At 35.5% G+C, this 15,661-nt stretch overlaps 1 protein-coding gene across 1 annotated transcript in view; it reads left to right on the top strand.

Annotated features, from left to right (window-relative positions):
* Positions 1-14,169, top strand: part of LOC125680291 (nonsense-mediated mRNA decay factor SMG7-like) — a 29,995-nt gene extending 15,826 nt beyond the window's left edge. The window contains exons 16-25 of the mRNA XM_048919758.2: positions 1,194-1,261; positions 1,987-2,045; positions 2,820-2,876; positions 4,952-5,487; positions 5,582-6,350; positions 6,584-6,655; positions 9,021-9,061; positions 11,878-12,005; positions 12,201-12,415; positions 12,589-14,169. Of these exons, the coding sequence (XP_048775715.2) occupies positions 1,194-1,261; positions 1,987-2,045; positions 2,820-2,876; positions 4,952-5,487; positions 5,582-6,350; positions 6,584-6,655; positions 9,021-9,061; positions 11,878-12,005; positions 12,201-12,415; positions 12,589-12,672 (2,029 nt within the window). The 3' untranslated portion in view covers positions 12,673-14,169. The remainder of the gene's footprint in view (positions 1-1,193; positions 1,262-1,986; positions 2,046-2,819; positions 2,877-4,951; positions 5,488-5,581; positions 6,351-6,583; positions 6,656-9,020; positions 9,062-11,877; positions 12,006-12,200; positions 12,416-12,588) is intronic.
* The last annotated feature ends 1,492 nt before the right edge of the window (positions 14,170-15,661 follow it).

Raw genomic sequence — 15,661 nt, 5'->3', positions numbered from 1 at the left:
ACTGTTATTTGGACTACATTGTATTCCATTTATTTAGCTCACTGGAACTCAATTTTTCAACAAAATTTACCTGTATATGTCTGTATGTCTTGTATGTCTGTTAAGTTTTCATATATTCACCATCTTAAGAACCACGGGGCTGATTTCAACCAATCTTGGCACAAAGTGTCCTTGGGTGAAGGGAGTTTTAGTTTGAAAAAATGAAGGACCACTGCCTTTTTTCAAGAGGAGATAATATTTAGCTCACCTGGGCTGAAAGCTCAAGTTAGCTTTTCTGACCACCTGTCGTCTTGTCTGTAAACTTTTACATTTGATTCTTTTCCAGAACCATGGGGCCAATTTCAACTAAATTTGGCAAAAAGCATCCTTGTGTGAAGGGGATACAAGTGTTCAAATGAAGGACAATGCCCTTCTCCAAGGGGAAATGATAGCGAAATAGTAAAAATACACTGACAAATCTTAAAAATTCTTCTCCAGAACCAGCTGGCCAATATCAATCAAACTTGGTAGAGATCATCCATGCATGAAGGGGATTCACGTTTGTTCAAATGAAGGGCCATGCCTCCTTCAAAGGAGAGATAATCGCATAAATAGGGTGGGGTCATTTAAAAATCTTTTCAAGAACCACTGGGCCAGAAAAGTTTAAATTTACATGGCAGCTTCCTGACATAGTGCAGATTCAAGCTTGTTAAAATCATTATCTCTGGGGGTAGAGTGGGGCCACTTTAGGGAATCAGTTTTACGTGTGAATATATAGGGAAAATCTTTAAAAATCTTCTCAAGAGCCACTGGGCCAGAAAAGTCTAAATATGGACCAAGGTGACCCAGTTGAGCAATGTGGCCCATGGGCCTCTTGTTAAAATTACGAAAATAAGGGAGAGCATGATTTGGATTTAATGTTTTATATGAGAATATGCAGTAGCTTAGTGATGTGGTCCATGGGCCTCTTGTATGAATTGTGCTTATCATTGTAAAGCACTGCTTTTCTATTTCAAAGGTATAAACTGATCCATATTTTGAAAATTTTAATTCAATGAAAAATTCTTTCAAATTTTTTGTATTTTGTTGATGCTGAATAAATATTTTAGGTGCATGGAAACAGGGAAATGAGGCACTATGTCAGATTGTGGCATTAGGGGGAAAAGGATATTTAACTCTGAGGAAATAGGCTTATTTTCAATTGTTCTTTATAGTTTGAATGCTCAACCAGGCAAGTCTGGAAGACTACAGTTTACTGCTCCACCAATTCAGAAAGTAGCAAGTAAGTGTTAGAGTAAAATATTGAAAACTGTTAGTTGCAACATCGTCGGAAACCCACAGTTGATTATGCTTCGTTCCCTTCTCCATCACCCGTGGGTCCATTCATTCCTAGTAGCTCGTTCTCATGAATCAATATTCAAAAAATCGTTATAGTAACGAAACTCTTCTGTTTTTAAAGGTAGCATCAACTTAACGTTGCTGTTATAAGAATTGTATACCGAAACTGGGCTGAAAGTGTCTAGTTGATTAGACATATTCGCTCAGGGTATACGATGAGCGTCCAATCAAATTGCCTGATTAATTATTCATGAGAACGAGCGAGTAGGAATGAATGGACCCACGGGTGATGGAGAGAGGAACAAAGCGTAATCAACCATGGGTTTCCGACGATGAGTTGCAGTGACTGATTATAAAACATGAATATCCAATGAAAATGTGTATGTTAATTATCCAAATGTCTGAGATGACAAAATTGTTTTGTAACTTATGTTCTGGATTTTCCTTATTCATTGCACATTGTTTAGACAAGGTCTTTAGACATAAACTCGTAAGATATTGACAACACGACTGTCATATGGCTCAACAAGTTCCTCGGTAACTCAAATAGAAAGATGCAAAGATAAGACTTAACCAGAAATATTTTCAGAGACTGTATAGCCATTTGCATTGGCAATGTGTTGTTTCAAATCTTATTCATAGCTTAAATATCTGTATTTATTTATTCAGCAGACAGTCAAGTGCCATTTGTAGAAAAGAAACCTTTGCGTCAAAATATTGCCATTCAGGTTCGTATTATTATTAAGGAAGTCAAAATCAGATTGTTGGAAAATTATCAGATGTATGCAGAAGTCCTAAACATGTTTTTTGCCTTTGATATTTCTGCAATTTGTGATGATAGCCATTTCCTTATGAACACTCTGCAGTTGTAAATATTGCACGTATGAATAGAGAGAAATATTGAATGTTTATTTTAATGACTGGAGATTCCGACAGAAATGAAAGTAGAATGTATATAGAAGAAATAAACTTCATTTTGAAAATACAGGAATTTATTATCGCATGATTTTGCGAGAGGCATCACATGGGAAATGAAATTACTTAATTTTATTTTTCTGTTGCTAAAATACATGTAAGAACTTTTGATTAACATAAGACTCACAAATTCATGTTCACACAATTTGACGTATACGAGTCATTTCACCATATTAAGTACTCGCGTATAATAAGGAATCTACTGAGCATGAGCCTATGAACTGCAATGCTTACAGCTCATACCCTCATATATTCTCAAAAATGAATTCAATGTGTTGTGACCCTGAACCGAGGTCATCAAATAAATGTGAAAGGTATTTGTTCAGGCCTTAGCTTAGGTATATAGAGATATTAGCTCATACTTGGAAAAAAGATTGCATGTGACCAGACAATGTGTGGGCTCAGATTTGTTATAAAATTTGCTCAGAAGTTTTATGTTGTGTTTCGAATATGACCCAGTTTGGATCAGCCCCACATTCGGTATTATTTCTGTACAACAAGCCTTATTTAGTATTTGTACATTGCAGGCAATAATTCAAAAGAAGGGCCAACAGCAAGTTGTTCCAACTAAAATACAAGAAAGAGTAAGTATATTTACCATATGGCAGAAATTCTATGTTACCTGAGGTTACTCAGGTGACATATCTGTGTCCATCCGTCATCATGCATCATTAATTCATCCGTCATCATGCATCATTAATTCATCCGTCATCATGCATCATTAATTCATCCGTCATCATGCATCATTAATTTTTTAACAAATTTTATGTCTCAGAATTGCATAGCCAAAATTATTAAACATATTTTGGGTAAGGAACAGAAATAGTGATATTCATTGTTCCTGTCCATTTGAAGTAGGGTTAAAACCGTTACATAAAAAAAGAAATTGTTCTTAATCCTTTTCATAAAAACTTTACCAAACTTGTGAAATTCATCATCCCTGGGTCAGGGGTTCAAGCTACAGGATGGGGGCGATATGGATCATACAGTGAAGGTATATTAAATGTTTAAAGATCTTATTTATTCCTGAACATATGGGATACAAACTAGGTGCATTGTTATGTTCAGCACAGAAACCTTCAAATTGTGAATCCATAGCCCCTGTGTTAGAGGTTCATACCCAATGGGGGAGGAGGAGCTGTGTGCATCTTATAGTGAAATCATAGTTGTATTAAGCATGGAGGCCTCTACCAAAATTGTAAAATTGATGGACCATAGGTGAGAGGTTCAAGCTGCAAGGTGATGCTACAAGGATGATCTAGAAAAAATGGCAGCGATTTAAATATGTAAAAATCGTCTTTCTGTATATCAAGCACAAGAACTGGTGGTGTAATGATAATGAACAAGGAGGCTTTTAATACTAAAACTGAAATTCATAATCCCTGCATTAGTGATTCCAGCCCCAGGGTAGAAACGGAAAATGCATTACATTCTTTACTCCTGAGCATTTAACTCGTTCTTTGTATAAAAGTTGCTTTTATGGCTGGACGTGGTATGTCCCTGAATTAAGGTCTGTTTAAAAAAAGTTGTCTGAACTTTTCGGAATTCTTTTCGGAATACTCTTTGATGATGTAATGTCTATTGATATTTACAAATAGAGTAATTGTTTCAGTGAACATAAATTTCTGCAATTGCAACTCAAAATCAGTAATTTTTCAAAGGAAAGAAAATATACCAGAGTGAATACTCCTAAAATTAAGAGGCTCATGGACCGTAATGATCACTTCAGTAGCCCACAGTGCAGAACATCGATTAGAAATGTTGTATGTAGATGTATACAGCTTTAAAATTCTGAGAACTGGATGTCCTTTTATCGTCAAAAAGGATGTTGAATTCTGATTCTGGTTGTAAGCAACATTTATGCAAAGAATGAGATAAGCTGCTAATACATTTCAATTACTAAGCTGTGTTCCAAACAAATACATGTATTTCTTACTGTAGTCTAAGCCATAATTATTTTGTTTTGGTATCATAAAAATTTAGCAAATTTGCCAGTATGAACATGAACACAGTTTAGAATGTACACTATTTATTCTGAGCATGATCAGGGGTGGAGGATCCAAACCACTGACTGTTACTGAGGGTAAATAAGTTTTGTGAAAACTTTGATACCACCATGCAGTGTGCATTATTAATAGTTTTGATTAGGATCAGGCACACCCCAAATATATCTTTGGATTCTAGTTCTAATCAGCAGTCAACAAACTGATTCAAAATCAACCAAAATTACCAATACCTAAGAGATCGATATCGGACAAAAGTCTAAATTCAAGTAGTTGGGGGAAGGGGGGTACAATTCCCATAAGAAATTGTCATCCAACATTAATTACACAAATTGAAGTGTTGGTTAATTTCTGCATAACTAATTTTTAAAAAGTTGCTACATAATTCCATTTCTTCCCCCCCCCCCCCCCCCATAATTCAAACAGTGTTAACATTTATTTCTTAATTAACATTAAAATAACCAGGTAATTACAAAAAATTATGGTTCTTGCATAGTGTGTATATCTGCCAATGAAAAATACATTTATGTCAAAATCAACAGAAGCATTCAGTTGAGGTTAAGCATGCTTGTAATGCTGTGCTTTTGCATTAATGAAAAAAATATGATTCCTTTTATTTTGTGATGGTTTTTATGGGTTTTTTGTTTCAATCCTAGGTTAAACCACATGTTGTAAGTTCAGAACCCGCAAAAACAACTCTTGCAACTGCACCTGTAGGCCCCAACTCTCCAAAATATCTTCTAGGAGTACCAACAACAGAACCATTGTTCATGAAAGGTACAAGCAGTAGTGTTACAGGAAGCTCCAGACCAGGAGTTCAGAGTTCTTCAAGATTATCCATCACACAACAGCCACCTAGACTGCAGAAACAGTTAATGGCACAACAACAGGGGTCATCCCAGCCAACCTTATGGCAGGAAAATTCCACACCACCACAGATACTGAGTAAACCAGTGTCAGCTACTCAACAACAACAGCAAAAGTTACTTTGGCCATATTCTCTTCAACAACAGCAAGAGCAAAGTCCATTAAATTCAGATGGCAACACTTCCACACAACCAACCCAGGATGATGGTAGTCCTGGTAAAGTAGGGCCACAACCATCTCAGCAGACTACAGAAGGTCAAAGGTCACAGCTCCTTGAAAAGCAGACACAGAATCCTTATAATATGAACATAACATCAGATTTCAGGTATATTTTAATGGTAATACAACAGTTAAGGGTTCTTGTGATCTATTAAATTACCATTTTGATATGGTTATAATTTTCATCTTTTTCATTTCAGGATGGCTTCTAGGTTTCCTGTTACATCTACACCACCTTCAATGACATCTCAGAATTCATCAATGAATGCTAGGAATCTTGTTCCCAACCAAAACACTACACTACCAGGAAATGCTTCGGCCAATGCAATGTTTAGGTTCCCTCCCCCTCCTTTGCCACCAAATAGCAAGCAGTTCTCCTCAGTGCCATTTGATGTCCCCCCTCCCCCTCTGCCACAGACTATGAACATGGCAAACTCAGAAACTGAAGGAAGACCTGGTTTCTCTCTTCAACTCTCTGGTCGCCAGCAGCCAGAAAAGAATCAGCAGAATCCTCTAACAGAAAATGCCTTTCAGCAGAATCCCTCACTTGTGAATCCTCAAAGAGCTCCCCAAGTGGCCAATTACCCCAAAAACCCAAATCAGCAACACCCACAGAATAGTCCACTATCGGGAAATATTGGAAGTCAAATGCAAGGAGGTATCAGAAATATGTACCATAATCCTCCACCAACAAGCTTTCAGCAAATGGCTCCAGGGAATGAGAGACCACACTTTGGGGGTCCTACAAATTTTGGAGGTCCAAAACCTCAGGCTGTGCCATCCCAATTACAGAACACTGCTTCCCAGTTTCACCTGTTGAACCAATTACTAGGTATGAATGCTGGTATGGGAATGATGAATGTGAGACCTATGAACATGCAGGGCTCAATGGAACAGCCAGGAAAAAAGGAGGATTTTCCCTTCGTTCCTCCAGAATTGCTGGGAGCACTTTCACAGCTGGCTATTCAGGTTAGTGGATATTCTGGGAAGTTTTTAAAGAAGTAAATGTAAGCCCAAGAGTGGTTATAATTTCATCGGTACTTCAGAGGTAACAAACACAAGAACTTACCTCAGTTTATTTGTAGATGTTGATGAATAAAAATGCATTCAGTTTTCCCATACTAATTTGTGTACAAATTATAAATTGTAAGTGTATGGATATTTATTGAGACATATCTTTATTGAAACAATCTATTTAATAGCCACCTAACATGAGTAAAGAAAGCTTGATGATGCAAAACAGGATGGGGGCTGCATTTCAAGGCCATGCTGAGGTATTCATAACAATTTTTGTGTTAACAAAATTTGCATTACCCATATCAATATACCATTCCACCTAAAGTTGGCATTCTTGTAAAATTAGAAAATGTGTGCAATAAATTAATACATCATTATATTTCTGAATGTGACACTTGTCACATAACTATATTATTGATAGCAAGATTTGGGATGATAAAGTATTTGAGGCCAAAGTAGTTTTTTTTTTCATGGAGAACTTCAGAAGAAAAAGTGAAATACTCGTGCTTGCATATTCTCATGCCCCCAGACTAAAAAATTTGATATATAGTGTGTGTAATCTTTGATTAGTGTGTGTAATCTTTGATATATAGTGTGTGTAATCTTTGATATATGGTGTGTGTAATCTTTGATATATAGTGTGTGTAATCTTTGATGTATAGTATGTGTAATCTTTGATGTATAGTGTGTGTAATCTTTGATGTATAGTATGTGTAATCTTTGATATATAGTGTGTGTAATCTTTGATATATAGTGTGTGTAATCTTTGATGTATAGTGTGTGTAATCTTTGATTAGTGTGTGTAATTTTTGATGTATAGTGTGTGTAATCTTTGATGTATAGTATGTGTAATCTTTGATATATAGTGTGTGTAATCTTTGATATATAGTGTGTGTAATCTTTGATGTATAGTGTGTGTAATCTTTGATTAGTGTGTGTAATTTTTTATATATAGTGTGTGTAATCTTTGATGTATAGTGTGTGTAATCTTTAATGTATAGTGTGTGTAATCTTTGATACATGTTTATAGTGTGTGTAATCTTTGATGTATAGTGTGTGTAATCTTTGATGTATAGTGTGTGTAATCTTTGATATATAGTGTGTGTAATCTTTGAGGAGCTTGACAGTCTCCTTGGATCTACTTATCCAAGACTTTAAAACTTGACAACATCTGTGTGTACTGGGCAATACTTAAAGCTGACATGAATTCTCATGTACACCATATTTCATCCCATCTGCCATATTTCATTCAGATAGCTTGTTTTACTCTACCTGCATAGATCCCAAATGTGATTGTCACACCTGAATGATTTACTCTACCTGCATAGATCCCAAATGTGATTGTCACACCTGAATGATTTATTCTACCTGCATAGATCCCAAATGTGATTGTCACACCTGAATGATTGTCATAGCTTGACTTGTAAATAGTTAACTCTGATGTGAAGTGAATCAGAGCAAAACTCACCCCTATATACTTAGCATATCCATTACATATAAAGGTGACTCTTGATGGCTCGAACTTCAATCTCTCAAAGTTCTCAATCTCTTGAAGTGAAATCATGGTCCCAATTTTTCTCTCTATATAACAGCAAATTTACTATCGATCTCTCGAACGTTCGATCTCTCAAAGTTCTCGATCTCTTGAAGTGAAGTTGGGTCCCGTAAAACACATTTCATTGTTTTTCACTCTCGATCTCGAGAAGTGGTGGTAGTGTATACCCACCGTTACGTGTAATAATTTCCGCTTGGGCCTTACCTGGATTTTTTTGAATGCCAGAGGTGTAATTAGGTGTTTACATAGTTGAAACATCACTGGTGCTTCTTTGTGGAGGTGACACACTTGAGTATATAATTGGCTAATTGGTCAATTTACACCTTGCACTGGGGTTTTGATTCATGATGATTAAAATTATATATAATCCGACTATGAATGAAATCTAGAATTTTTTTTGACATGACAACGAGAGAGTAAGTTTTATACATAATTTATAGATCTACAAACTGTTAAATTTCTCGAGTTTGTTCTTTTTGTAAAGTTACTCTAAAACATCGTTTTACTCATTTGTTAGAATTTGTGTTTTGGGTAAAGCGACATAACATTGTGCTCCGTTTAGTTTGCGATAGTATTTAGCGTCCTCAGAACTTGGTTTTGTATGCCTATCTAAGCATGATTAAAGAACAAATAAATACATAAACTTTGAAATGTTTTTATTAATGCAAAAGATGGTTTTTTTTATTTTGATATCAAAAGTACCTGACGAATATGAAGGAAAACATGTCAAAACGATATCATATGATCTTGTTGGTATACATTTCCTGTTACTGTAAAATCTTAACCATACTGGCGGACTTTCATTTTCCAAATTTCGATCTCTCGAAGTTTTATCAAGGTCCTTTGAACTTCAAGTTATTGAGAGTCACCTGTAACAATAAGATATACTAATATGGCGGATAAAAAGATAAATAGGATGGACACTGAGAATTCTTGTATCTTTATGAAGTTATGTTAGCTTTAAATGCAATGTTCTACATGCTGTAGAATTTAGCTACTGTAGATTATACTATTACCAGAGGCATTCACATTTCATAATCAGTTGACATATTTTGTTTTTTTTTCAGGGAACACCGAAGCCTGATTCTGGAAACTTCCCAAACAGAAGGTAATCCTGAAGAATACATCAAGCAATACGTCAAGTTCTGATAGGCTCAATGAAATCTATTTAACATGTTCTGTTGGGGGGGGGGGGGGGGGGCACAATAGGGAAATATAGCTGGTTTGGAAAAAATCTTTAAAAAATCTTCTCAAGAGCAGCAGGGTCATGATCAATCTTCACAGGTAGTGCAAAATTCAGTATCTTCAAATCATAGTCTGGGAGTCTGGTGGGGTTGTAGGATGGGGCCACAATAGGGGATCAAATTTTTACATGGGAATAAATAGAGAATTTTATATGAAAATCTTCTCAAGACCAGCAGGGTGATGTTTTGTGATCATTTTTATGAAAGCATCCTCAGGTATTGCAAAAATATCAATATTCTTGAGATAGGAAAGGGCCTCATTAGGGGATAAAAGTTTTAACATGGAAATGTGTAATCTTTGAAAATTTTCTAATCTAGGACCACTGATTAGATACATTTATATGGAAGCAATCCATTATAGTGCAGATTCATATTTGACGGTTTGGCTTAAATAGGAATAAAATTGATCATTGTCCGTTATCTTCACCTTTTCACTTGTCAGAATATGTAGGGAATTGGGAGGGGGGGGGGGGGATTCAAAAGTAGCAGGAAATGTTCTGAATTCATTCAGATTTTTTTCAAGGGGGATCTTTTTAAAAATCATCGTCTCCAGAACAGCAAGGCCATGTTTGTCATACTGGTTTTGTGGCATCCCCATGTTGTATGGATTCATGGGGCTAGGTTGGGGGTCATAATGTGATCAAAACTCTCATGGGATTGAAAATGGTAAAAAATTTCTGATGAAGAACAGAACCAAGGTAACTCAGGTGAACATTATGGCCTATTGGTCTCTTGTTTATTGTTATTCCAACCAAACTGATCCTAATTCTAAGGTCACCTGAGTTTACCTATTGCAATTGGTTGTCGTCCTGCGACGTGAGTCGTGCATTAACAATTGAACATTTTTAACTTCTTGTTGATAATTACCAGTCCAATATGAAGCATCTTTGGAACAAGGGGGACATAAATTGTAAATTTCAAGACTCCAGCACCCCTGGAGCCTTGGAGGCGGGGCAAAAACTGCCTAAAATTGATCAATTTTCAAAAATCTTCTTCTCAAGAACCGCACATGTGTAAGAGAAACTAAATGCATAGCGATGTAGAGCAGGAAGGCCTTTACCAAAATTGTCATTTTCATGATCCCCGGGGTAGGTTTTCTGACCCTAGGGTTGGGCCGAACTTAGTATATAGTGTTTATGTGTAAAACACTTATTTAACATCTTCTTTAGTGCTACTAATACTAAATTGAAACTAATTGAATATATAGAAGGAGTGGATAGTCCTTTACCAAGATTGTAAATTTCGTTATTCTAGGGGATAAGGGTTTGGTTTCAGGGTGTTGTCAAATGATGATTTGATGGACTTCTTTAAGTTTGCTGATACAGTATAAAATCTAAATGCATATTTAGGAATAGCAGAAAAAGGTGTACAAAAAAATGGTGAATTTCACAACCCAGGATTTTGACTTTTAGGATGGGTCCAAATTAGTCATATCATTTAATGTTAATACGTATATTATGTATTTAAAAGCTTTTCATCAGTGTATGCACTTTTGAGGGCATTGAAGTTTTAAGAACGATTTGTTTTATACTGTTGCCGAATATTAGAATTTAGCTTAGATATTCAGAACAGGAAATTTTTTCTAGATTTCATAGTCCTTCGGAGTAGTGATACTTTTAACTAGTACTCGGGTGACCGATAAGGCCTGTGGGGCTCTTGTTTTAATTGACCCATGAACCTCGTGTGTGATCATTCAGATCAGATGAAAATTTACTTTTCCGTTGTCAGATATGTTAGCTTTTATGATCTGAAATTAAGTTATCCTGCTTACTCTTCATGCTTACAATGACATCATCAAAAAGTGACGAAAATTTACTTTTTTGGCATATTTTTCAAAAAATTTATAGTTAATCCAAAAAGCAACATAATATGACAGTTTAATCTTGTTTAAATATGCACACATTTAAATTTTAAAAAAAAATGTTACAAAACTTTCACTTTAGTTATGATTGATTGATTAAATATTGTTTAACGTCCCTCTCGAGAATCCCTCACTCACTTGGAGACGTCACCACTGCCAGTGAAGGGCTGCAAAATTTAGGCCTATGCTCGGCGCTTACAGCCTTTGAGCAGGGAAGGATCTTTATTGTACCACACCTGCTATGACACGGGACCTCAGTTTTTGTGGTCTCATCTGAAGGACCGCCCCATTTAGTCGCCTCTTACGACAAGCTTGGAGTATGGTGGACCTACTCCAACTCGGATCCCCACAGGACTTTAGTTATGTAATTTGTGACATAATAATAATAACAGTGGAAAAAATTGCCTACACATTTTAGATATTCTTAGCTTCAATTAGATTTATCAACCATGGGGAATGATTGGGCATAAATAGGGCCTTTAAGTTACTGTCCCTAACTCTTTTGTATATACCATGTTTAGGTGTGTGTATATATAGTGAAAGAATTTGTAGAATTCAGATCCTCAGCTTCTTATGGTTGATAGAAGTGAAAATCTCCCAAAATAGCATAATGCAATCTTTGAAAATCTTCACCATTGGATATCCACAGACAAACCGTACATAATTGTACGTGCCCATGTTTCTAAAAGTGTAATGTAATCGGGAAAGGGGGAAAACAGGATGGGATGATTTTTTTCACCAAAAGATGTGACCATCACTACAGGGTGGTATGATTTTTTTTCATCAAAAGATGTGACCATCACTATAATCTCTTTTCAGTCCAAAGCCTGGGCCAGAATTGGAGCCTCGTGCTACAAGAACAGTACCACAGCCCACCCAGCAAGGAACATATTCACTGTTCAGTAGTTCCCCTTGGTCTGTGCCACTGTCAACTGCTGATAACAAAAGTAAGCATTTGACAGAATTTTGTATTGTTGTTAACATTACAAATGGACTTTTGATTTGTAAATTTGTAAGAGTGCAAGTTTTAAAAATATAGAAGTTTTATTTTATTTTCATCTTTGTGTACTTGACTATGTACAGTTCTATAGCCTTTTTGTGTTGATATTTTGATATTAAACTACATGCTTATTACATTAAAGGTATGGGGTCATCTCCTTTCTCTGAAGAGTCCAACAGCATAAGAAATTCCCCAAAGGCAGAAGCAGTGGACCCAAAGCTGCCACAAGAAATTGATATGGGTCTGAGATTTGGTCCCAATGAGGAAGTGTGGCATGACAAAACACAGAGAATAGGTCCCCCGGCAGAACCTACAGCTGCCTCAGGACCAGGACCATATTTTCCTGGGCCATTACAGGTTTGACTTTGTAGCAATACTACACATGTATGGTATCACCAAAGTTGGTCTTTGATATTAGATTTTGTACTCTACGTTTACAACTCGGGACATTGAAATTTGTGTTGTCTGTATTTTGGTGTAATTAGTAGTCTCTGTATTTTGATGTAATTAGTAGTCTCTGTATTTTTCAGTCTATTTGGTCTTCTCCTGGTCCTTCTCCATTGGAAAAACTTCTAGAAATGCAGAAGCAACAGAGGACCACCGATCCTCACTGATGTGTACCACCAGCAACCAACTGGTCACCAAGGAGACACTTCATACACACACCATCTAGAATAACCCAGCTAGACTTATGCAAGCAGGAGTGATAACTGCCTCTGTTGTCAGTAATTGCATAATCTTTTATTCTATTGGTTCTGTGAGGGAAATGCTGCTTATGTACACAATCAGTGGGTGAAGTTCACAGTAAACACCATACAGGTGCACTGACAGTATATTTGAACAGTATTGTTACAGCTTAATGGCATCAAAAGCATGGCTATTTCTGCATTTCTTACAACTAGAATTCACTAGTGGATTTTTTAAACCATTTTGTTGTGTAGGGGATCATGTGCCACCAGTGTGAGATGCATTGAATTTGATAGTGTAGTTGGTAGTGGACGTCCATATCAAACAACAGTGCAGATAATGTTGTACATTTCAGAACTTTGTCGGATTATGAAAGCATGCCTATTTGTAAAACATGATGTGGATCATTATTACAGCACATTTTGTTTTATGTTTGTTAGTGACTTTCAATATTTATAATTGTAGCATGCAAAATTGTGTGTTCTTTCCAAGTTGATATGGTAATGGGAGCTTGATTACTTCTTGTAAAAAAAATTTGGTTGGCATAATGGCAAAGATTTGTATATAAATAGTGAAAATGTTTTGTAATTGAAAAAGGAAAACAGAAGGGGAAAGTGAGAGGAATATGTCTTTTTCTATTAGATATACAAACATGTACATAGTAATGCAAAAGGTATTCAGTCAATTTTGTTTTTCCCTATACATTTCACACAAACTTGACCTATTTTCAATGATTGAATGTATATTTCTTTAACTATTTTGATAAAATTTAAAATTCTCCACAAATTCTTATTATGTAACAAATTGCATTCCGATATATTCATTTAATACAAATTCAAAATAAGGTTTTATTACATCCTTTTAACCCGAATATCTGGCGCTGTAAATTGCAGGTTTTTAATGGATCTGGTATATCCCGATTTTGCCCGAGATCTATAGTTCTGTAACTGATAGTTAATATGACAAAGCAAAAGTTTTCATGACTATCTACTTGAATTATGTGGCAATGGTAATATGGCAGTGAAATTTTATAGCGTCTGAAATTCTACCAGTTATGAAATACAAATCAAATGATGTATTAACATAATATAAAACTATGGGAAATTTTACATTTTGTGGTGAAATATAACAAGGAAAGGTGATGAAACTAGAGAGATTTATAAAAATATTGTTTTGTATGAAATATATAAGAAAAAACAAAGTTGACTGAAAGCTTTTTGCATGTCTTTGTATATACATGTATATTGTTAACAAAGGTCACTAACTGACTGGAATATAAGTAATTATTATGATTTAAAAGAGTTGTCAAATATGCAGAAGATGTTATTTTTATTGAAATTGAATGATGAACATATGTTGCATTACTATGAATCAATTTGCATTTCTTAACTGTTATTTTAAAAATAAAGGCACTGTGATATAAAGGAATGTTTTCTCATTTGTAGCTCACCTGAGCTATGGCTATTAAAGTGCATACATGTGATCTCCTACATCAGCCAAAAGGCTCCTGAAATTGAGCACTGATAAAATGTATTCTGCTGAAGGTTGACGCATCCCTTCATCCATTGTGGAGGCCAATCTCTTAGTTTGTATCCAAGACTGTATCGCATATGGCTTTAGTACTCTTTCATTGAATCCTGATACTGGGATTAAAGACCCAGAAAGCCACCTTGGAAGATGGCTTGAAGAATACATTAGTTGAAAACTGACCACAAGTACAATACCAGAACACTGATGGGACAGGCCAGATAGTCTTCCTGAGTAGAACCATGAGATGAATGCATGTGTGGCGGTCAGATGGGTTTGATCGCTGATGGCCGGGTAGCTCATTAGAGCACCAAACTCCGTACAATGTCAATTCTCTGGGACTACTTTTCCCTACAAATAATAATATATTGGAGTTGTAGCGTACCGTACTGTAGCTGACCAGAACTTGATAAGAGTATCAATGGTCCATTGCATTTTCTCCCTTCCTGTTATATTTGGTTTTGTTGACCACTAAAAGTTCTGCCAGGGGCAAAAAGAATCTGGGTTGTATGTTTTTGAAGGTAATGACAATTTAAGGGTTGGGGGATGTAGTTAGGGCTATATGGATGTGGATATCTATGGAGCGCCAAATTAACATGAACTCAAATCATTGAAGATATCTTCAATTATTTGAAGATATCATCAATTCATTTGATGCGCGCAACAACTTAATTAAAGATCTCTTCAAATAATTAATGATATCTTCAATTCTGAATTATTGCGCACATTAAATGAATTGATGATAGCATTAATTCTTCTGCTGAATTGATGCGCGCTTAATTGAATTAATGATCTCTTCAAATGTATTAATGATATCAACAATTGAATTGATGCGCGCTACAATTCAATTGAAGAGAGCAATAATTGATATAATGCGCGCATTAAATCAATTGATGAGAGCAATAATTGAATTGATGCGCGCATTAATTCATTTGATGAGAGCAATAATGGATTTAATGCGCACATTCATTCAATTAGTGCTCTCTTCAATTGAATTAATGATATCTTTAATTCATTTGAAGAGAGCAATAATTCTTTTAGAGAGAGCAACTAAATAATTAAAGATATCTTCAATTCAACATATCCACAATTGAATTAATGATCTCTTTAATTGAATTTGTTGCTCTCTTTAAAAGAATTGATGCGCGCATTAATTCCTTATACAAAAGCATTGTAAATAATTAAAGATATCTTCAATTGAATTAAAGAGATCATAAAATTATTTATACCGAGCTCTAAATCAATCATTGCGAGCAATATTTCTACGAAATTAATGCTCTCATCAATTGAATTGAAGAGAGCAATAATTGAATTAATGCGCGCATCAAATCTATTATTGCTCTCATTAATTCAATTGATGCTCTCATCAATTGAATTGAAGAGAGCAAT

Source organism: Ostrea edulis, chromosome 2 (genome assembly GCF_947568905.1).
Source record: "Ostrea edulis chromosome 2, xbOstEdul1.1, whole genome shotgun sequence".
NCBI classification, from domain to species: Eukaryota; Metazoa; Mollusca; class Bivalvia; order Ostreida; family Ostreidae; genus Ostrea; species Ostrea edulis.
Note: the sequence above shows the minus strand (reverse complement) of the source record. Positions and strands in the feature narration are given on the sequence as shown.